Here is a 22,696-nt window from a genome sequence, read left to right as displayed (position 1 = left end):
AGCGACATCCAGTGTCCACAGTGACTTTTCTGATTTGTTTTGGGTAGATGAACACTGAGCTGCATTAAGTCACGCTTTATTCCATAGAGTTACTGCCCAGTCATTCTGATTGGACAAAGATTGGCTTGATTACACAATCAAGACACAGTAGGCACCCTTATCAAAATAATGCCAGATTTACATTATTGCCCCTCCCACTTCTAAACCTGAAACCCACCCTCAGTTCAACATCATAGCCCATCCAACCCACCCCCCCCCCCCCCCCCCCCCCGGTAAAAACACAAATCAAAAAACTGTACAGCCAAAATGAATTCATCTTCTCTGTCCTCCATCTTCTCTCTTCTCCATCAGAGCACTGCTAATTCCACCACGTCATCTTCTATATCTGTGGAGATCTTGTTCTTATTTGTCTCTTCTTTGTTTTAACACTGTGAAAAAGGAAAGGTTGTTAATGAATGCAGGCTATTGGTAAAAGCCATCCACTGCCTAAAATAATACAATTCTTAAAGGTGACACTGATGCAGTGAATTATTAGTCAAATAATAATGATAAAATGTCTAGCCATGCAGTCCAGTCTAAAATGAACATGTTTAAATTGTTATAGTCAATTAAAACTGTTAAACATTTTTAAATAGTTTATTATTGATTGGCAAAGCTGAAAAAATAAATATATATATATATATATATATATATATATATATATATATATATATATATATATATATATATATATATATATATATATATATAATATATATATATAATATAATATTCGAGTTGTTTTTTGTTTTTAAAGTAAATTAGAAATGTTGGCTACTAACTGAACCACCTAAGTGAAAATAAAATAAATTGAGGTATAGAAATAAAAAAAATAAACATGCAAAATTACTAAAGTACTCAATTATTAAAACCTAAACTTGTATTAAAATTAAAACTAAAAATATAAAAAATAGTTTAAAAAGATTATTCAAAACATTAATACTTTAACAGTGTAATACTAAAAATAACACAATGACACAGACTGCGTGTGTGCGTGCATGTGTGTGTTCAAGTTTTTCTATCCTGGTGGGGTCTCATGGGGACTCGTGTCACCGTGGGGACCTAAATTGAGGTCCCTATGAGTAAAACAGTTTATAAATCATACAAAGTGCAGGACGTTTTGTCTGAAAGGTAGGGTTAGTGTAAGGGGACAGAATATACAGTTAGTACTGCATAAAAAGCATTGTGTATGGAGAGTTCACACAAAGATAGCGAACCAGACGTGCGTGCATGTGTGTGAAATATGATTTGAATCAAAACCAGAGCTACTTTGCTAAATTTAAAATTTGACCCCTCACCTGTTCTGCATGAGGTTTATTTAACAGACCAGCCTCTTCTTTCTCATTGGACTTCATCTCCACCACAATACCACCTTTCACGTCCCCAGATGCCCTGCAAGGGTGAAGAACACACAAGCAAGAGAAGAGAATAAATATGTGGGCATGTGGTTTGCAAATGTTGGTTATCGTGGTTTACTTACACATCCTTCTTGTCTTTTTTCCCACAGCTCAGCTTGCCCTTCTTACTGAGGAAGAAGAGCAGAGCCACCAGGATGAGAAGCAGCAGAACACACACCACCACGGCGATAACGACCGCACTCGAACCCCCCTGCTGTTTCTCCGCTGAGAAGAGCCAACGAGAAGAGTTGGGTGAGAAGTTGATGCTTAATGGGGAGTGTGAAGAAGCAATACTTTTGGGTGGGAGAGGAAAAGAAAGGGGGATACAGAGGGGGGAACGGGTGTGTTGAGGAGGGTGGGGAGGAAGTAAACCAGAACAATAAGCAATTGTTCTTTTGTCGACGACAGTAAGTGCGAGACCCATAAAGTAATCTGTAATAAATGAGGTCACAGATTGAGAAATGATATACAAACACACACATAAACACTCTCACAGCTGTAAGCAAACAGACAATTGCACTTATACACTCACCATTTCATTCACACACAAAGACAGAAAATCAGCAGGGGTTATACAGACCTGTTTTAAACACGGGGTTTCCTTCGAGCAGCATTATGGGAAAGAGAAAGTTGAGTCCCATTGAACAGTATACACTCCAGCATTAACCCACATACACACACATAACGAGGCCCATCAATGAGATGAAGACGAACACACGCACACACACACACTAAAGTGACCACTCAAACGAAACATTTGACAACACGCCCAAGAATGGAAGGAAAGGACATCGGTATTAAGAGACAAACACCCCAGACACAGAGAGGAAGGAGAGAGAGGAAGGTAAAATAGAACAGAATCCTTTATTGTCCCAAATAAGGGAAAAGTTAAAGGTGCAGCATCAACAAAATAGAGGACAGACATCATACAAAGATCACATACATAATACAATATACAATATACACAGTGTTTGGTAACAATACATAATATACAGTGTAAAGAGCTGAAGAGTTAGATTACGGAGTATGTACAAGAAAGAGTCCTGAGAGGGAGAGGAGGAGCAGAGAGAGCTGGGACAAGTGTCTACCTCGGTTAGCGGCATTGGCATCGGGAACTTTCTCTGCATCTGCACAGAAGAAATAAAAGAATGAGGTTTAGAGAACAGCTAACCTTTTACACATAAATCTGGCTGTGTTGAGACGCTAGCTATGTTCGGAATTGCATACTGCATAGTATTTATTAAAACGATTTGCATTTTAAATTGTATCTTAAAGTTAAATGGTTGAAATCTGGATTTGTGATGTAAAAAATATTTACTAATATCTAAATATAACACATGTCTTGGAATCATTTCTAGACTTCTATTTCAAATACATGCCATTCTAAAAAAAAGGTGGACAAAGTACAGGGGGAAAATAATTAAGATTCTCTCAACAATATTAATCAGCACAACTGTTTTCAATATAAGCTTTAATAAGCAAACTATCTTGAGCATCCAATCAGCGTTTTAAAATGATTTCTGAAGGATCATGTGACACTGAAGGCTGGAGTAATGATTCTGAAAATGTTCCTTTGCCATCACAGAAATAATATTAACATTTTAAAATTTATAAAAATCATAAAAAAAGCTATTTTAAATTGTAATAATATTACACACAAAAAAAAAAGTTTTTACTTGTCTGGCTATCACCAGACCAAGCTCAGTTTAAGATTAAACATTGGTCTGGGGAGTCTGCTCTGTATTTTCTACTGCACAAGAGGCGTGCTCTACAAGCATAATTCAAATGACTCAAATGACTCCTAATTCAAATGAATTGTACGCAATTGGATAGTTCTTCAACCAATCATACCACAAGAGGCGTGATCAATCCATCACTTCTCTATCCGTCATCGTGATTAACGTGCCAATAGCATGCCAGGTGGATAAGCCAGTCTGTGATTGGTTCCCGCAAAAGTGTAACGGAAGCAATAGCAGTAGAAATTAACGTAAAGGTTTCATGACCAAGGGGGTAATCTAGCGCTCGGAAAGCGTTCCACCCCTAGGGGCTGCCATTGCTAACCAAGCCATCACCTGCTGTTAGCATCCCATTGACTCCCATTCATTTTTGCGTCAATTTGACAGTGAATAACTTTACATCTGAGACGTTTAAAGACTCCATTTGTCCATTGTTTATTTCTAAAGAAACACGACAATGCATAAAAGGCTCCGTTACCTTGTATCTTACACTATCGCCCCGCAGAAGCTGTTTTTGTAAAAATAGGCTAACGATTGCGTCATAACCAACGCGACTCTGTCACACAGTTGAGAAATTATCGTATAGACCTGAGGAGACGCTCGCAGGCAATCTTTTACTGTCTATGAGACAGTCGGGGGGACGTGGAGACATAAAGTCGGATAAAGTCAAGGGAGAAGAATGGGGAGAAGCCCATAGTGAGCCAAAAGCAACGGGAGAAAATATTTAAGCAACGTAATTCAGCTTTCACTTTCCACAACTACTAGAAGACCTACAGCTGTCAGACAGGAGGCTCACGTCACATCTACGTCCTCAAGCTCAGTCTGAGCCTGCGCAGTTCGCTCAGCCATCAGGAAGTGAGTGCCCCTAGGTTGACTTCATTATTTTGCCGTTGACGTCAATGGGATCGCTCAGTCCATTTCTTTTACTGTCTATGTTCATGACTGACCTACAGGATGAAATCAAATCGCCAGCAGATCAGGCTGGGTTTACCCAGTCTACGTTTTACAGCTTTTTTTATTAGATAAATGAAGGCTTGTGGGCATAATAAGCAGTGAAGCCAGTAACGAGTTACTTAGTAACGGGTTACTCTAATCGGACTACTTTTTTCCAGTAACGAGTAATCTAACGCATTACTTTTTCCAAATCAGTAATCAGATTAAAGTAATTTATCTAAGTCACTGTGAGTTACTATTTTAGTAATTTTCCTAAGTTAAAACCGACAGCTTATCCAAATTCTCGGGTCGAGTCTGACTGGAGCCTGTGTTTTTATATATATATATATTGTTGCAGCCATGAAAATAGTTCAGTGTTGTTTTGTTTTTAATGTAAATTAGTTATATTTTGTTTCGTTTCTTTATTAAGTTAATTTAGAAAAAATGTTTAGAGCAATTTTTTGTTTGTTAAATTAAAGTTTACATTTTTTTTATGTGACGACAAAGCGGCCAGCACACGACAGTGAGGTAACTGCATATTTAATCAATTTAGCCTCTCAAATCAACTCTTGATTTGTCTTGCCTATATAAAAATCCATAGATATAAAACACTTCAGGCATCACAATGTTAGTTAATTTAGCAGACTTTTACCACCACAGTAAAAGGCATTTCTGACGAGCCTAAGCAGGCTGAAACAGCTCGCAACGGTGCTCACAAACGAAATGGGCTACACAATCTAAACAAATAAAAAAAAAGAAAGAACATGCAGGTTGTCTTATATCTTACATCTCCGCAAAATGAATATAAATCCAATCTTCAATTCCCGCTGTATATGCTCATTTAACAATGTTCACATCAATGAAAGCAACAGATTCAAGATGCATTTTATTCAGCAGCTCATTTCAAAATCAAAGACCGCAATATGAGAGACAGCGACCTAAGCACTGGTAAGATCATTTAGTCTCATTCATTTTTACTGAAGATGATTGTGTTTTGTGTGACTTATTTTAACCAGATACATTTACATTGGCTGGTTTCGCCTGAAATGCTTTTGTAGGCTACCACATTCTGAATTGGTTTGTTTGAGTGATCAGAATTAAAAAGGCCTGCGTTTTAGGTATGAAGTGAAAATTGGCCCGAAGCCTGGCCCTAGGGGCGTAAAAAAGTCAGGGCCTGTCGGGCTCAGGCATAAATGCAGGGCTCTAGTCAGGAGATACATTGTTCACGTTACTGTTAAAAATGCATTTCCAATAAAGTGTGTTGTCAAAAACGGTTGTCATTTCTATGTTGTGTTGTCGGCAACTGCTTAACGTAACTAATAAAGTAACTTGTAACCTTAGTTACTTTTAAAATCAAGTAATCCGTAAAGTAACTAAGTTATGTTTTAAAGGAGTAATCGGTAATCAGATTACTTTTTCAAAGTAACTGTGGCAACATTGATAATAAGTTACTTATTTTAAAAAGGCAAAAAAAATCTTAGATCAGTGAAGCATAAAATGGACACGATTCTGAAGTGTATACAAGGTCATTCAGCTCAACCACATCTGCACAGGTTATCATTTTATACATACCATCAAGGTGAATGATTTTGGCTTATGAATATCAATTAACATGACTTGAGATTTGACCAAGCAACATCAGTGTACGCTATTTAATATTCATGAACATAGCCTTTTTATATAAGGATGTTGAACTCTTTGCCCATTATCTCACCCTCTAAAAATAATATATCCGTTCAGGATGACCAATTACATTTTCCAAAAAGTGCAGTGCCAAGCCAGAGCACACTGCATGCATAAGATACAATATCCCACAATCCAGTGGGCACTTTTACCTTCAGTTTTCAGTGTATTAAATGAACTTAATGAACCATGATTTTTGAGACTTTCTTGACTAATTATTTGACAGATTTCCAAAGAAATGTCACAAAATAGGATAAATCATGATAACAGTATTCATATGGAACTGAGATATCTAGTTACTACAGGCTAAATTAACAATATAAAAATAAGGTCATGTGACTGAGCACTGTCCGAAATGTATATCTCTTCATGCCAGAAGGCAGTATACAGCATTGGGGTTCTATTTGTGCAACTCTGCTGCTGGTTTATATATAGGCTTACCAAACTAGATAAAACTGGAAGTTTCTGTCTAATATTTACCCAGTTCTGGGTTGCCAATGGGGTTGTTTTTAACCCAGTATAGCAATCCAATCTTAACATTGCCTCAGGTTGTATGAGTAGGAAGCACATACCTGATTTGGTGGACACCTTGAAGTTCCTGCTGTCTCTTCCATGATCATTGTATGCTACACAAATCACACCATCCTTCAGAACTGCGGCTGTGGCCTCAAGAGTGACCATGCTGATCACCTTATTTCCCATTACTGTCACTGACTACACCCAGACAAACAGACAGATTAATAACATTACACAATACAATGAATACAGTTCTCAATGATGTAAAGATCAGGCTCAAACCAATCTATTTTTTGAGCATGCACACGCACCTCTTTGCCAGAAGGGCTCCAGTTGAACTGTGGAGCAGGATAGCCAAGAGCAGAGCAATTGAGAGTAACCATCTCTCCCTCCTTAGCAACCAAACCATTCACAGAATCTTCAATCTCAGGTTTACCTTCGAAACAAAAACATGTGTTAGATTGTGTGTTTGCCAACAATCTTTGATTTAATTTGCTTTTAGCCTGTCTTTGAATTGTAAATTCCTCTATGTCTTTGTCAGACACAGAACAAACACGGAAGAGAAGACAATTCTGAATAAAGTCGTAGTTTTTGTTATTTTTGGACCAAAATGTATTTTCGATGCTCAAGAGATTCTAATGAACTAACTGATGTCACATATGGACTACTCTGATGATGTTTTTATTCCCTTTCTGGACATGGACAGTATAGTGTGCATACACTTGCATACGCTCTCTGACTAAATATAAAATATCTTAAACTCTGAAGATGAACGGAGGTCTTACGGGTGTGGAAAGACATCAGGGGGAGTCATTAATGACATACATTTCTTTTTTGGGTGAACTAATCCTTTAAGACCCTCATTTTTTGAGGATTTAGTCGACTCTGATTCCTGACTCCCACAAGTTGCTAGAAGCGACTCTTGGAATCAATTTACTTTAAGTACTTTACATTTGTGAATACAAGATTTACGTAATCATAATGTAGGCTATACTTATTTTCCGACAAAAAAGCCTAAAACTACCTTTATTAAAACAACATAATTTTAGCATGACTGGCCAAATAAGTCCTGTTTAGAATTGACATTGATATGATGCCTTTCCTAGAAATTGCCAGTACCATATTTTAAAGTGGTAAAAGTCACAAGAAAAAGCTTTGGTCAAATATTTTTCCGCATTAAATAAATTAGAGCGAAATTCTTCAGTAAATTCATCTAATTCCGCCAAATGTTAGGGTGATAGCGATTTAAATGCATTGTCATCTCTTGCAATAGCAAAGCTGTTAGAACAGGAGATTTGAAGATTATAAAAAAAAACATATTTACTCTAAATGCATGCAATAATGAATATTTATTAAGTTAATAGTTTTTTTTTTATTAACACAGTTTACGATTCCATGGCAAAGCAAATTATGTAACACCGATGAAGCCACAAAGCTGGCACGGAGGTATGTATATAATTACAACAGAATTTGTTATTGTAGCTACATAATCTAAATGTAGGATAAAACTATCTTACCTATCACTAGACTGTGACGTTGTTTCTCACCAGCTTCAGCTCATGCATAATTGAACAATTTCAGATGCAGTAACAGAGTCGACAACTAGAGTCAATTTCTGTGTGGCAGTAGGCTCTGACACTAGGGCTATTATTCGTGGCACTAGGCAATATTCACGGTTCTGAAAACAGTACAGTATAGCTACATCCTATGCAATAGCTGTGACATCATACTTCATGTGCTCAGTGCCAGCGGAATTTTTTTTGGACCATACTGTAAATTCCTTACCATCCCTTCATGGAAACCAGGAAACTGTGAACTACACCCATGATTACTCTAAATACCATGAAAGCATAAGAAACAAAACCAGGAAATCGGCTATAGAATGAAAGTTTTCCTGGTTCTGCAGATAGGATAAATGACACACTGCCTAGTGGTACTGTATGTGACGTACTGCAGGGCGACAAGGTGTTTAACAGCTCTTGTAAGAGTTTTTATTTTAGGAATTAGTTCAACAGTAACTGCTCTTATTGTCAGTGGCCTTGAAAATATATATCCCATTCATTTTAACCACAGGCATTTCAGGAAGTTACCTTGAACCAAATTAAACTGATCAGAGCAAAAGGTCTATGAGGATTAAAACGGATGAGTTTTTTGTTCTTTTGATGCAGTTCTTTTTTTAAAGCAACTCTAGTGAAACAACATCCCATATTATCTAGCTAAGCTAGCTTGGACTCATTACATGCATTCAGGAATTCTTATTAGAATAAATGTATTTACAAGTGCACAATTGAGCGGCTTAATTAAAGCCTGGGAAATGTGTTACTTTTTTTACACCCTAAGTTTGGGGTGTATAAATTAAATTTGTATAGCGCAAGCAAATTGTTATCATAATTAGCTGTAAATGTGAATGTTGACAGTGTCATTTAGTTTGCAAGCATTTTGTTTGCTGCTGAAAACCCGAATCATTTAGCTGGTTTATGAGGAGACAGACATTTCCCATCATCCTCCGTGGCAGCACACGAATGATAAAACACACAAATCAGCATCAATTACACACCTAATGTGCATATTTACTCTTCATTATGGACAATTAGCTGTAAAAAAAAAAAAAAATTACATTGGGGAGGGGGGGGGGGGTAAATAAGTGATCTGAGCGAGTCATTTTTCTTAATTTCATAACACACATTATATCGTACTTATGATTTCCATGCACGTAAGAAGAAATTTGTGAGAAGGACATGAACGCAGCATCTGTTCCCATTTCCATGAAAGAAGAGACTTCAGGATTATAGGTATGAAAAAGTTTGAGGTTTTATAAAGAATTTTTTTCAGATTCAGAAGTTTATAAAAAAACTTTTATTCAGCAAGGATGTCTATTCATCAAAGAATTATGAAGAAAAAAAATTATAATAATAACCCTCAAAACATTAAGCAGCACAACTATTTTCAACTCGTTTCTTGAGCATCAAACCAGTATATCAGAATGATTTCTAAAGGATCATGATGTGACACTGCAGACTGGAATAGTGATGCTGAAAATTCAGCTTGTCATCACAGGAATACATTACATTTTAAAATATATTAATATAAAAACAGTTATTTTAAATTGTAGTAATATTTCACCATGTTACTATATTTTGAATCAAACTTTTGAACGATTGATCAATTGAACCATCACTCAACAACATAAGAGCTCATTGTAGTTGTGTCTTTAAATGTTTCATAATGTTTTGATATGGATATTTTGAATAATATTTGACTGGTCAGCCATGACACTGACCTGACAATAATGTTAATATTCTCTCAGTAATTTCGCTGCGAGTTACTCTACCATAACCAGTATTTTTCAAACAAACACACTTCACTGAAGCCGCTTCCTTCTGACATTGAACTGCTACGTGTATCTAAACATGATGTCTACACAACGGAAACCAGCTGGTATAACAAGCATCGATTTTTGACAGCCCATAGTAGTGTTCCATCTCTTGAATGAAAGCTGCTTTGACATTGATGACAGCTTATATTGACACTGTGCACTGATCAACCACAATAAAGCTGTATGTGTGCACTTGTACCTTTGACGTTAAGGGTGACATTGGCTTGTTTTTGAAGACCCGGCACTGAAGGTACAGCTCCGACACAGATATACACACCAGCGTTAGCCAAAGTCGCTGACTGGATAGTCCACACACCCGTTTTCGACAACGTCACTGAGTCCTGTGTTAATTTGAGTTTCCCATGTTAATTCAGATGAGATCTAGTCTAACCCACTATTTCCATTTAGCCAAAAAAAAGTGTACAGCCATATAATATGAAAAAAGAAAGACAAGAAAATACTTTTCTCAACCTTATGTTGTTCCAAACCCTTGTTTCTTCTTCGAAACAAAAATTAAGATATTTTTAAAATGAAATCAGAGATTCCTGTCTCTCATTTTTTTTTAAAGTCCAGGTAACCAAACCTTGTGTTAAACAGATGTCTAATTAAATCCATATGAATCAACCCATTCATGAACTTGTTGGATCTTTTAAGTTTTGGTTACCTGGACTTTCAATGGAGGACAGAAAGATCTCAGGTTTTAATTTGCGTTTCAAAGATTAGTCTTATGGAATGACATGAGACTATAATAGGATCATAATAAGAATAATGATTACAGAATCTTCATTTTTGGGTGAAATGGGGTCTTCAACTTAAACTTTATCTTCTAAAATGCCAAAGCAAATTGAAAGGATCTCCAAAGGCAGACACAACATAGCATCATTATGATTAAAAGAACATCAGAGAAAGAAATGTATAGATAAATATAGAAAAAATGAGGTACTCTAGGAACAATTGGAAAGAGGATGGAGGCTTGTCGAAATCTATACTTGCCTTTTTCCATTGCAGGGTGTGGGCAGCAGAGGACTTGGTCTTACACTGAAGCTCCACAACATCTCCTTTATTAACCACCAAGGGACCTTCTGGAGTCACTGCCATAGGGTCAATATCTGACAGCGAGGGGGAAAAAAGTGTTTTGAATGTATTTGAACGAACTTGAATGAACTTAACGACTTTCAAAGCCCTACCCTCAAACATTACTGACCAACCCTAACAACTGTTGCCATTTGCCATTTTGTCAAACAAGCTTTTGCTCTTTTCTAATGTATCTAATATAGAGAGCATCTGGGTGTTTCAGAATCAGAGCTCCAAACCTCCTGTGTTTGGAAAATTAAACACTTATCTTATCCAAATATATTGTAAAAAGATATTGCTGTAATGGTTGACAAACTGTGATTGAGATGACTGTATAGTGTTGATAACAACTTAAGTGTGCAGTAACAGAATGAATGTGTTGTAGAAACATTAGTAGAAATAGTTGTGTTCCCTTGTAAGCACATAAATAACACAACATAAATGGACATAACAGAGAAACAGAAATTATACTTTGGCAACTAAGTGTATGTTCAAGTATTAAAATTAAAACTGAAATAAAATTAAATAAAATTAAAGCCAAATGGAATTAATATTATATATAAAATATATATATATAGTTTTTAAAGCACTCAAAATTAAAATGAAACAAAAAAAATATGATATAAAATCAAAATATAAATAAATACTACAATAGTAGACTCTATAATAAAAATGAGAAACGTTTGCCTTGATTTTGATTTGCAGTCAAAGTTAGTGTCATTTCAATACTTCATTAAAGAGAAACAACAGATAAAATGTCACGATTCATTCCAGACCATTTTTACGACATTTTACTGATATCACACTATTCTTGGAAATCTTTCTCCCTCGCTCTCTTTCTGTATGTTCTGTAAAGCTTGTGTGAATTAGCACTGGTAATAAAGAATGAAGTTTAACAAAGAATGTGTGTCATTTAGTAACTTGCCCACTTGTGTATTTATTATAGTGTTTGGGTTTGGTACTTACAATGCACGTTTAAGTTTAGAGTTTTGGTTAGTTCGACTTCTGGTAAGGCATCAAAGTCCAGTGCTTCACACATATAGGTTCCAGAATCATTTCGACTGACACTCTTCATCTGTAATGTGCCTTTCGATCCTTTCAGTGATGTGCTCTGTCAAGGGAGTGAGTAAATATGTGAGTGATAATAATATACTAGATCATTTGGTTGTTTTTTTAGCATACATTTCCTCTCTAACCTCTTTAATAAACTCAAACTCTGGCTGAGGGTTTCCATCAGTATTACAGTCCATCTCCACATCATCCCCCTCTTTGATTGGCCCCTGATTCTTCACTTTGAAGTACACATTTTCGGTCGAATCTGATTGGAGGAGAGCACAGGATGAGTTTGAGGCACATATATTTGACTCATAAAGCACGGGTTACTTTCTTTGTAAGTGTGTGTCTGACTCACAGAGCAATGTGAGGTTGAATTTATCAGAGCTCTCCGTTTTGGACTGGTTGCCTGGCATGCTGTACATCACTGTGCAGTGGAAGAATGATTTAGCGTCGGCTTTAACCAGCTGCATGAACAGCGTGCTGGTTTTGGTGTACAGTCCTGAGGCTTCCTTCACCAAACTAGATATCATATATGTTTCTGTGAAAAAGAGAGGAACAAGATTAATTTACAGTAAGAGATCTAAAAGTGTGGCAGGAGTAGCGAAATGTTATTATTCGGATGGATGGATAAATGGATGGATGGATGGAGCTCACAAATTAAGGGTTGATATATTTTTATGTTTTGGAAAAAGTCTCTTATGGTCACCAAGGCTGACATTTATTTATTATAGATTTATAGATTTTTTTATTAATTTTAAAATTACATTTTCAGCTTAATTACTCCAGTCTTTAGTGTCACGTTATCCTTCATAAATCATTCTAATATGCTGATTTGATGCTCAAGAAACATGTATTAGTATTATCAATGTTGAAAAAAAATACTAAATTTTTTGTGAAATTCTCTTTTTCAGGATTTTTTTTATTTTAATAGAAAGTTAAAAAGCACTGCATTTATTTGACAGACTTTTTGTTACAACGTTAATGTTTTTACTATCCCCTTTGATCAATTGAAAGCCTCTGTGCTGAATAAATGTATAATTATAGTAGAATAGTAGTGTATACAAGTCCCCCCATTTGAGCACCACAGTTCTGGACCCTGCAATGATCCTAGTAATACTGCAATGGGCCAGACATGTTATTTTTACCAATTTTGAAATTCTGCACTTACTTTCCTTTTGGTTCTTCTCATCAGGCAGCGGAGTGTCGTCTTTAAACCAGACAATATGAGGCTCGGGGTGAGCGTTCCTGCTGGTGCACCTGCCCACCTAAACAAACATACCACACAGAAATTTGATATGCTAGATGTTGTCATGAGATTTTTGACAAGCTTTTTTTTATTGTCATAGTAAGGCTGCACAAGATAAAAGTATACATTTCAAGACTCATAGCGATTATATATGGCTAAAACCACTCACCTCAGAGGAGGATGTAGAGTCATGGCTGACAGTGATGGCCTGGTTATTCCCTGTTATCATTGGCTTCTCTGGAGCAACTGTGAGAGGAGAAAAGGGAAGCTCATTTACATCAATAATGGTTTCCTACACCCAATGCATTTGGTCATATAATACCAACACATTGAGGGGAAGTTCAATGAAAGAATCATGACGGCTAATAAAATGTGTGCTAAGCCATAAATACCCAGGATGCCCAGTTACAATTTTCTTCATCTTTTATTATTATTTTGATGAATAACTGCTGACACGATCGATATAAATATACACAAATATCTCTTTAAAATAAATTTCAGTTTACTGCCTGCTTTCTCTTTGCGGTAATACTGTAATGTTAAAAGTGCCGGGCAAATTGTACCAGTCACAATTGTGTGAGTTTTGTGACTGGCAAAATATAATGAGACTAATTTGCATGGAAAGGGTGTGTTTGTGTCAAAAAGAATGAAATTCAGTGTTTAAATGATAATTGGGGTTAATAAGAATCAAGTATTTGCACTGAAATATCTTGTGCAAAAACTAGTGTATTTGCCGCTAAATTCTGCAAATAAAAAACATAAAGTTATATGTTAAAAAGCATACATTAAGATGCAATAACACTAGCACTCTTTCCTATTCACGCTGTAACCCCTCCCCTACCCACCAATTTACACGCAAGGTCACCATATCACTTCTCCCAGCTGTCATCTGGTACAAAAATAAACTGAATCATTTTTAATAACATTAACACTCATGCCATTCTTCCAAGAGCACTTCGTTTTGGTCGGTCTCTCTTTTTCCACGCGACTTTTCAGTCACCTAAGCATTGTCCTCATGTCTTAATCTTTCTCAAAACTCTTTTAAAAGACACTTGAAAAGACCAAGCGCAGAGAACAGTTTGCCTGGAGATGGATGTCTCTTTCTCTCCCTACATAAGGACATGTCCCTCTGGTGCAGCCATTAGCCATGAAGCACGCTGCAGCATTCGTCTCCAGGGAGGAGATGCCATTGTTTTCCAGTCCCACTGCTCTCATTCACAATTATTACAGCTATTACTGCCTCTCTCGCTTCATGCAGTCTGGGGTGGAAAATGAACAAAGAGCCTGTTCTGCTGTTTTCTCTGGTCTATACACACAAACTATTCGCAGCCTACGCCCTCCCCACGCAAACAATTGTTTAGTTTTTCATAAAGTGACCCCATCATACACAGCTGGGGGAGGGTCTCCAAAGAAATAATGAATCACTGAGCAGGGGGCTGAAAGTTCAATACCATCTAATGCAGGCCAATTAGGGACGCAAAAAAAATCTATAAATTGTGATAAATGAAATATGCCATAAATTGTGATAAATATCCAATGAACCCTGACTGAGGTAACATTTTTACATGGGATTTATTTGTTAATAATATTAAAATATTTATATACATTTGAATATACTTAACAATTAAATTTAAGTCAATATTTTTTTCTGAAACTGTAAATTCAATTCAGAATTATTCGATGAATGGAAAATTCTAAGTAATAGCATATATTTTAACATTATAAATGTATTTGAAATTAACTGTCAGTTGATCAAATTAATGTATCAAGTATTAATGTTCTTTTTTTTTAACATTTTGAATGGTAGTGTATTGAACATGCAAGTCAATGTATCTTGTTTCACGAATGTTTCAATTTTTTTACAAATAAGGCAATGTTGTTGTTTTTTACTAGGAACTTTACTGTCGTTAAATTCTGATAGTTGCAGTTCTGCCAAAAAAGGTTCATGTCAACATTAGTATTAATAGTATAGTATATAGTATTATTTGATACACAAGAAACATAATTATAACATATATAAGGTTATAATATCTAGCTCTAAGGATTACATCTTACATTTGTGCCAGTCATTCAATCATGAAGACTCTACAGAAAACACCTCATCCCATCACTTATTAGTTTAATTGTGTTTTCTCAGTATAAGATCCGACATCTGATCTGGGATCAGCGAGGCAAGGACAAGCAGCTCTGCTCTTAGGTCATTGGCCATTAACACAGTGCTCAACGCACATAGACTCCTCTGCCTCTCATAACCCTTAAAATGACATCCATCAAACATGACAAGTGCAATCACTCTATTAATCAATAGTGTCAAATGCAATCTGTACGGCCTTAATTGACCCTGGGCCAACTCACAAACAACACCCAAGACTAATGAATAGGGGTAAAAGTGAATGGCCATATGTCCCATTTACTTTATGGAAATTGTTAGAGAAGTGGACTCTTTCGCTCAAACCAAGCAGGCTTGGCTAGTAAGGACGGAAGAAATATGAAATGCATTCGTTTTTAGTCATCAGACTTACAGAAAACCTTGACCTCGGTCTTATCTTCAGACACCCCCATAGGCCCTGCGGTCACTTGGCAGTAGTAGCTTCTCTCGTCCTCCACCTTGACTGGGGAGATGGTGAGGGACATGTCCTCCCCGATGATTAAGCGATCTTTCCACAATGTGCTGGAATCAACACCAAAATCTTGGAAAGACCGGTAAGCTATTTGCTGTCTTGCACCTGCGACATCCTGAGGATGATGGAAACATAAATTCATCAATGTGGTACAGCATTCGGTCATTAGGCATCTTTAACTACTATATACTTACATTAAAAAAGAAATATTGCTAAGTACAGTGTATTGTTTGTATGTTGTATTGCAAAACACTTGCTGTTGAACTGGAATACGAGTAAAGTTAAAGGCTTATAGTTCACCCAAAAATTGAAATTCTGTCAATAATTACTTACCCTAATGTTATTCGACACCCGTAAGACCTCTGTTCATCTTGGGAACACAAATGAAGATAATTTTGTTAAATCCAATTGCTCAGAAAGGGTTTCATTGACACCAATGTCATTTCCTTTCTCAAGACCCATAAAGGCACTGAAGACGTCGTTACAAAGCCCATCTCACTACAGTGGCTCTACAATCATTTTATGAAGCGACGAGAATAGTTTTTGTGTGCAAAAAAAGCTAAATAACAGCATATAGTGATGGGCTGATTTCAAAACAAAGATTCAAATGATTATAAATCAGTTTATCGATTAAAGTCATGTGATTTCAGCAGTTTGGCTGTTTGACATGTGATCCGAATCATGAATCGATACGGTGATTCATAATGGTGGCGAAACTTTGTTTTGAAATCGGCCAATCACTATATAAGTCGTTATTTTATTTTTTTTTGCGCACAAAAACTATTCTCGTCGCTTCATAAAATTATTGTAGAACCAGTGAGATGGGCTTTGTAACAACGAGAGAGGAAATGACATTGGTGACAATAAAAGCCTTTCTAAACCATCGGATTTCAACAAAAATATCTTCATTTGTGTTCCGAAGATGAACAGAGGTCTTACGGGTGTCGAACAACATTAGAATAAGTAACTAATGAATTTTCATTTTTGGGTCAACTAGCCCTTTAAGGTTAGGTTTGGTAAGGTTAGGTTTAAGGGGTAAGGGAAGGGTCAACAATTAATTAAGTGCATACAAAGGATTAATTTAAATATTAAATGTCAGTGTATAAAATGCAAAGCAAAAAAAGTGAAAGAGATTAAATGGAAAAAAAAAATATGTTGTTGTAATATAGTCATGTACTCACAATGAACCACTGTACCACAATCGTAGAGGGCGATGCCGAGGTGGTGTAGCTGCAGGGCAGTTTAGCGGTCTCTCCTTTAATCACTGCCACCTCTGGGGTCACTGTGACTTTCACAGAAGCCAAACATACTGTAAAGAGATGGAAAAAGAGACCAAAAATGACTTGTGTGATAGAACTGATGTCTGTTGTAATTGAAAATTGTATTTTTTTTTTTTTTTTTGAGGGGAAGGCTCGAGTGCTGGACGGGCGGCATTGAACAACACTCGTAATCATTTTCCAGACAGCTTTTCACTGCAGCAGCCCCGGAGTCACACGCAGTGAGAAATGATCCACACGCTGTGAGACTGAAACAGCCATTGTGTTCCCGCTGCCTCCAAACATGAAGGCCAGCTGCACAGAACCAGGTGCAAGAGACAGCAAGAAAAAAGACTGCCGATAACCCTTTGCTCTCATGAAATCAGGTAGTAGGAGTCCACAGTAGGTGATGTATTTTATATTACAGAATATATTTGCAATGATTAGGTTTCCTGAAAAACATAATATAATAACTGTGAAAGATCCATTAAATGTGTCCATTTTAACCTTCAGTCGCAAAAAGGGTGTAGAAATTGTAATCGTTTCATTGAATCTTTTCAAATTTTCTATTTTAATAAAAATGAATCTGACTGCTGTTTTTTGTTATATACACACACATCCCATTAACCCATTAAAAGATTGTATTCTTATTAAATTATTGACACCAAACTTTCGAACAGTGTTATGGTGCATATAAAGGACTTTGTGTGTTCATTTAGCAAAAAAAAAAAAAAGAAAGAAAATTCTTGGAAACCATGCCTTGATCATTTATTAACTAGATACTTCACTCCATGTAGAAAACATTGTGGAAGTGGTGGTTCATCTGACTGAAAAACACACACCCATAAATATTAAATATTGCAAAAAAAGGCTGAACAATAGTGTGGTGAAATAGTTTAGCTACCTACCAGAATACTTTACTCAATATATATATATGTATTGTTTAAAAAAAAAAAAAAATTAAACACTGCCAAACTAAGACTTTTTGGTGTGCATTCTAGAATGAATCCTGGATTAAAGGTATAGTTCACCCAAAATGAAAATTCTCCCATGTAATTCACCCTCAAGCCATTCTAGATGTAAATTACATTCTTCTTTCAGACGAATACAATTTGAGTTATATTAAAAAATGTCCTGGCTCTTCCAAGCATTATAATTGGGTTTCAAATTTTGGGCTGACATTTACTGCTATCACAATGCCTGGAAGAGGAATTTTCATTTTTGGGTGAACTACCCCTTTAAGAGGTGTTTGTAAAATGGCCATGGAGTTGCCTTGTTTGGAAAAATCACGGGAGTAGTGTGGCATCCAAACACGATAATCTCTTCTAAGATCCTCTCTCTCTTCCCGAGATCCCTCTGGCTGATAGACAACACACATAAACGCCTGCCAGCACATTCGCACGACTCCCACCCGGAGCACAGAACCCAAACAAACAGCTCATGATCACTCTTATACAGTACACGCTGTCTGAGAGAAGAGAGCAGCTTCACATACTGAGCTCTACAGAAACAGTGAAACAAAGAGAGGCTGTACTTCCCCTTTAAAACTGAATCATCACAACACATGAAGCAAAACACACCAGTCAGATACAGAAGTTGAAGAAATCTGCATTTGTGCTCAACAAGAATAAAATGGGCTGTCATAAACTACAAGCTTGCCGTATTTTTTTGCACTAATAAAGTTCAGAGTGCCGTGTGTGGTGTGTGTGTGTGTGTGTGTGTGTGTGTGTGTGTGTGTGTGTGTGTGTGTGTGTGTGTGTGTGTGTGTGTGTGTGTGTGTGTGTGTGTGTGTGTGTGTGTGTGTGTGTGTGTGAGTGTGAGTGTGACATTCCTCTTGTGATTGACAGAACGCTTCAGAGATCTCAGTATGTTATAGAGGGTCAAAGGTCTCTCTGTCTCCCATACAACGTTTTTTTCTCTGTTGTCTATTTCACATTTAAAAACAATACTTATTTTTCATATCCTTTTTCATTTTAACTGTCCCTTAATTGAACTTCCTCCTACATATCCATCATGTTCTATCTGGCCCTGACCCAAATGCCAGCCGTTGCAGTCCTTGCAGAGGTGACGTAATGCATCATAGACAATTTTGTAATATCCATGTGAGTGAAGGGTGATCCAAGAGTGAACGCAGAGGCCATCGCATGGTCACAAGCACACATTAAAGGACCCTCACTCCAAAGACGACAACTATAAAGTTTTAATAATTGTTATAATTGTTTGAGAATATGGAAGTTCACACCAACATTATAACAATTACAAGACAGGAACGATATCATTGGAATCCCTTTTTAGAATGACTTTTACTAGCCAAAAACACTGGCAGCCAATCAGAATCAGTCCTGCTTTAAAAAGCTCAAGCATTTAAAGCGGCAGACGTCCCATGTAAGGGATGGTATATGCTTTGGAAACCTATATATATTTGTGGCCTCTTTTTGGTGCTGCTAAAGAAACAGAAATGACATGTTGAACCTTGAAGAGTAAGCACTATGAATGACAACATGACAAGGAAAATGGCCAGATGACATCCGAGCAAGCTTTGGTTTTATTTTAAATTCTAGTTAACTTAAATAATATTGAATATCACGATACCTTCTATGGTGATTGTTATCCCCAAAAAAACCACTGACTTTCATAGTACAGACGAAAAAACACTGAATAATTCTTCAAAATATTGTCTTTTCCTAACTTTTTTAATACCTTTTTTTTTTTTTACACAAACTAAAGATAGTCATACAGGTTTGACTTAAAGGCGTGTACCCGTTGATAGAAATTGCATTTTTAGGTGAACTATCCCCCTATGTAATGTGCCTGTTTAAAACTCACCTCATTCCACCCTCTCCCTTTTATTCTTCTCACTACTCCTGTCTGATCAATACTTCTTGTCCACTCTTCTTTTCTGCTAAGGGGAGCAGCTGGACAGACAGAGGGGCAATTAAAGGGCAATTAGTGCCTCCTCTGTTCAATCTCCCCCTCAGCAGGGGCTGGATGGGGTGCGGTCAAGGGCACGTGCGGGTGGGTGCGAGTGGTAAAGATAATCGGATTTAAAGAAAGACGGCAAGTATGATGAGCGGCGAGAGAAACAGATGGACAGGAGACTTTCTGACTGTGAGCAGCAGACACATCGACAGACACTCACACTGAGAGGAGACTGTGTACACACACACACACACACACACCCTCACATTCAGTATTTATGAAGCGCATCAGGTCGGCACACTGCATTCTGAAAACTCAAGGCAGTTTTGAGACAGATGGATAATTTCAGTACTGGCAATTGCTGTCGAGACGGTTACAGACAGAACTGGGCCAGTCAACTTCAGAGAGACGGAGAGCTGCCACTTTCAAAGACTTCTGCTGTACCCCTGATGTTCTGCCCCAAAGTGTTAGCTGAATGCTGTCCTTTACACACTCACACACACACAGTGGAAGAACAGACGCCACTGTGAAAAGAGCCAGCTGCCTCTCCACTTCAACTCTCAATATCTGTCTTTTTACTGTACTTATCTTATTCCTCTCTTATTAACTGTTCTTGTCCTTGAGTAAGCCGATATACAGTTCAACAGCACTGACTTTTATCAATCTGCTTGTCTGTGTTCCAGACAAGAATATAAGTCTGTATATTAGTGGAGGTTGTTTTTCAGTGACTGTTTCTACATGATATACTGCTATGCATTGCTTATAAAACTCACTGAATCATTTCTTTCAGAAACGAAAGAAGCAACTTATGAAGGAATCATTGAATAATTCTATCAACCATTATTATTATTATTTAAATTCACCATGACATGAGAATTGACCATTATTATTTGTTTAATGGAACGTTACATAATCTTTTTTAATGAAAGTGCTCTCGAATCTTTACATTTTTAAAAATGAACATCCCTCCCCCTCAATCGCTATATCTGTTTCATGCCGACTTTAAAATAATATGTGCGTAATGTTTTAAATGTTCTTTCATAATATATTTTAAGAAGCAGAGGCTATTTACAGTGTAAATACTGTAGTGAAGAATACTGTTTGTACCAAGTTTACAAGTGTACAACAAATAGCAACTGTTTTAAAATAAGTGCAAATATTAATAGATACAGTAAGTGACATAAAGTGTATATTTAAGTACATAGTACTATAGATTATATTATATAATTATAGACCAACATTGTGCCCCTGTCCTCTATTTCATAACCTCCTTATATAGATTGTCTGGTGCCAACACATGCACACACAGAGGGACCAATGTATTATACAAATGATGATATGTATACAGTACCTTTCATATGGGCGGACATACTGTACACTCATAATGTACACTCAAAGCCAGACAAACACACGGTCTGACAGGTGACAACTGGAAAGGTGATTGCTCCCTCATGGCCAACAGCTTCAAATGTAAACTAAATTTTCCATAAACACCCTGTCATTGGTTCACCATCTGTATGTTCTCTGAGGGCTTGAGCAACAGGAGCAGAGGTTATTGCATATGCTTTGAATGGAGCTCATGTAACAGACTTGTTAGAGCGTCCGACTCTCATGCCGGCGGACGCGGGTTTGATTCCCACTTGAAGCGGGTGGGAATCCGGAGGGGTTGCATTGGTGCCGTGACCCGGATGGGGGTGAGGTTTAAGGGGTGAGTGCAGTAGTCACTGTGCAATTAAAAATCACTCCTCTGAGTTTGCTCAGAGAGATGAGAGATGCTCTAGCGACTGACACTAGAGGTTGCAGCCTTTAGACTCCTTGTTAGAGCGTCCAACTCATGCCTGCAAACCCAGGTTCAAGTCCCGCTTGGAGCAGGCGGTTCGAACAGGAGGGGTTACACTAACATGTTTCAGTCTTGCTTGCAACTGTTGCCTCGTAAATCTTATTCCTCCTTTATCATTTCAAAATGGCCATTATATCAAAAAACATCTCACTCCTTAAATGTGGTTCAGTGAAAACTATAAATGATCATATACTTTAGTAATGTGTTTGGATGTTCTACACAGAGGTTGCGAACTGTGAGAGAGAATAGTTTACTTGGTCTCTTGATGAGAATAGATGTGGTTTGTTTGTGGTTGGAAACAAGACAAACAACTGCCACATAAACATGCAAAACTGCTGCCAATGCTCTGAAAGTATCTTCACTCAGTATCTCTATATCTGCTTGGCCACTTTCAGTTTACCGTTATTATCAAAATAAATGTGACCTTTCACGCTTTTCATTTTATTCTGGCAACCTTTATTATATCCAGTCCTCAAAATAACCTCCTGAAGCAAATCCTGTTCCGAACAGACTGAATGGATGGAAATGTCTGTCGAACTGTACATGACAGTGAGCGACCACAGCTGAGTGGTTTCATTTATTGCAAAGGTTCTGTATGAAAACTGCCCATATGCATCTGACACAACCAGCAAACGCAAATAACACCAAACGCAGGCTGAAATAAATCACTGGGGGGAAATCAGTCACAATTTCAGAGAATCCTATGGACAGCTTTTTTCTTGTTTTAAGCTTAAATCTATAAAACATACTGAGATATATGCTTTTAAATTCTGCTTAATTGCTCTTCAAAGCATTTAGAATATGAATTAAATTTAACCATTTTAAGAAGTAAAAAAAAAACCAACTATGGGTTCTTTCTGGATACTAACCCAAGCAAAACAGATGCTTATATTTAAATGATATAAACAGAAATGTATTCAGACACAAACAACATGAATATTCATGAGAAAATATCCACCCACGCGCATGTACAGCACGCGGACAGAAAAAGTGTTAACCTTGCT

At 37.0% G+C, this 22,696-nt stretch overlaps 1 protein-coding gene across 2 annotated transcripts in view; it reads right to left on the bottom strand.

Moving 5' to 3' along the window:
- Positions 1–272: 272 nt before the first annotated feature.
- Positions 273–22,696, bottom strand: part of bcam (basal cell adhesion molecule (Lutheran blood group)) — a 61,269-nt gene continuing 38,845 nt past the window's right edge. The window contains exons 2-17 of one of the 2 annotated variants that reach the window (XM_067448743.1): positions 16,859–16,986; positions 15,579–15,792; positions 13,226–13,302; positions 12,979–13,075; positions 12,166–12,348; positions 11,951–12,072; positions 11,721–11,865; positions 10,674–10,789; positions 9,880–10,021; positions 6,616–6,740; positions 6,361–6,502; positions 2,525–2,563; positions 2,017–2,037; positions 1,520–1,661; positions 1,338–1,431; positions 273–428 (exon numbers count right to left, since the gene is read on the bottom strand). In XM_067448743.1, the coding sequence (XP_067304844.1) occupies positions 423–428; positions 1,338–1,431; positions 1,520–1,661; positions 2,017–2,037; positions 2,525–2,563; positions 6,361–6,502; positions 6,616–6,740; positions 9,880–10,021; positions 10,674–10,789; positions 11,721–11,865; positions 11,951–12,072; positions 12,166–12,348; positions 12,979–13,075; positions 13,226–13,302; positions 15,579–15,792; positions 16,859–16,986 (1,793 nt within the window). In that variant the 3' untranslated portion in view covers positions 273–422. The remainder of the gene's footprint in view (positions 429–1,337; positions 1,432–1,519; positions 1,662–2,016; positions 2,038–2,524; positions 2,564–6,360; positions 6,503–6,615; positions 6,741–9,879; positions 10,022–10,673; positions 10,790–11,720; positions 11,866–11,950; positions 12,073–12,165; positions 12,349–12,978; positions 13,076–13,225; positions 13,303–15,578; positions 15,793–16,858; positions 16,987–22,696) is intronic. The other variant, XM_067448744.1, reaches the window with a different exon arrangement.

This window comes from Pseudorasbora parva, chromosome 7 (genome assembly GCF_024679245.1).
Source record: "Pseudorasbora parva isolate DD20220531a chromosome 7, ASM2467924v1, whole genome shotgun sequence".
Classification (NCBI taxonomy): domain Eukaryota; kingdom Metazoa; phylum Chordata; class Actinopteri; order Cypriniformes; family Gobionidae; genus Pseudorasbora; species Pseudorasbora parva.
This window is presented reverse-complemented; position numbering and strand designations above follow the sequence as displayed.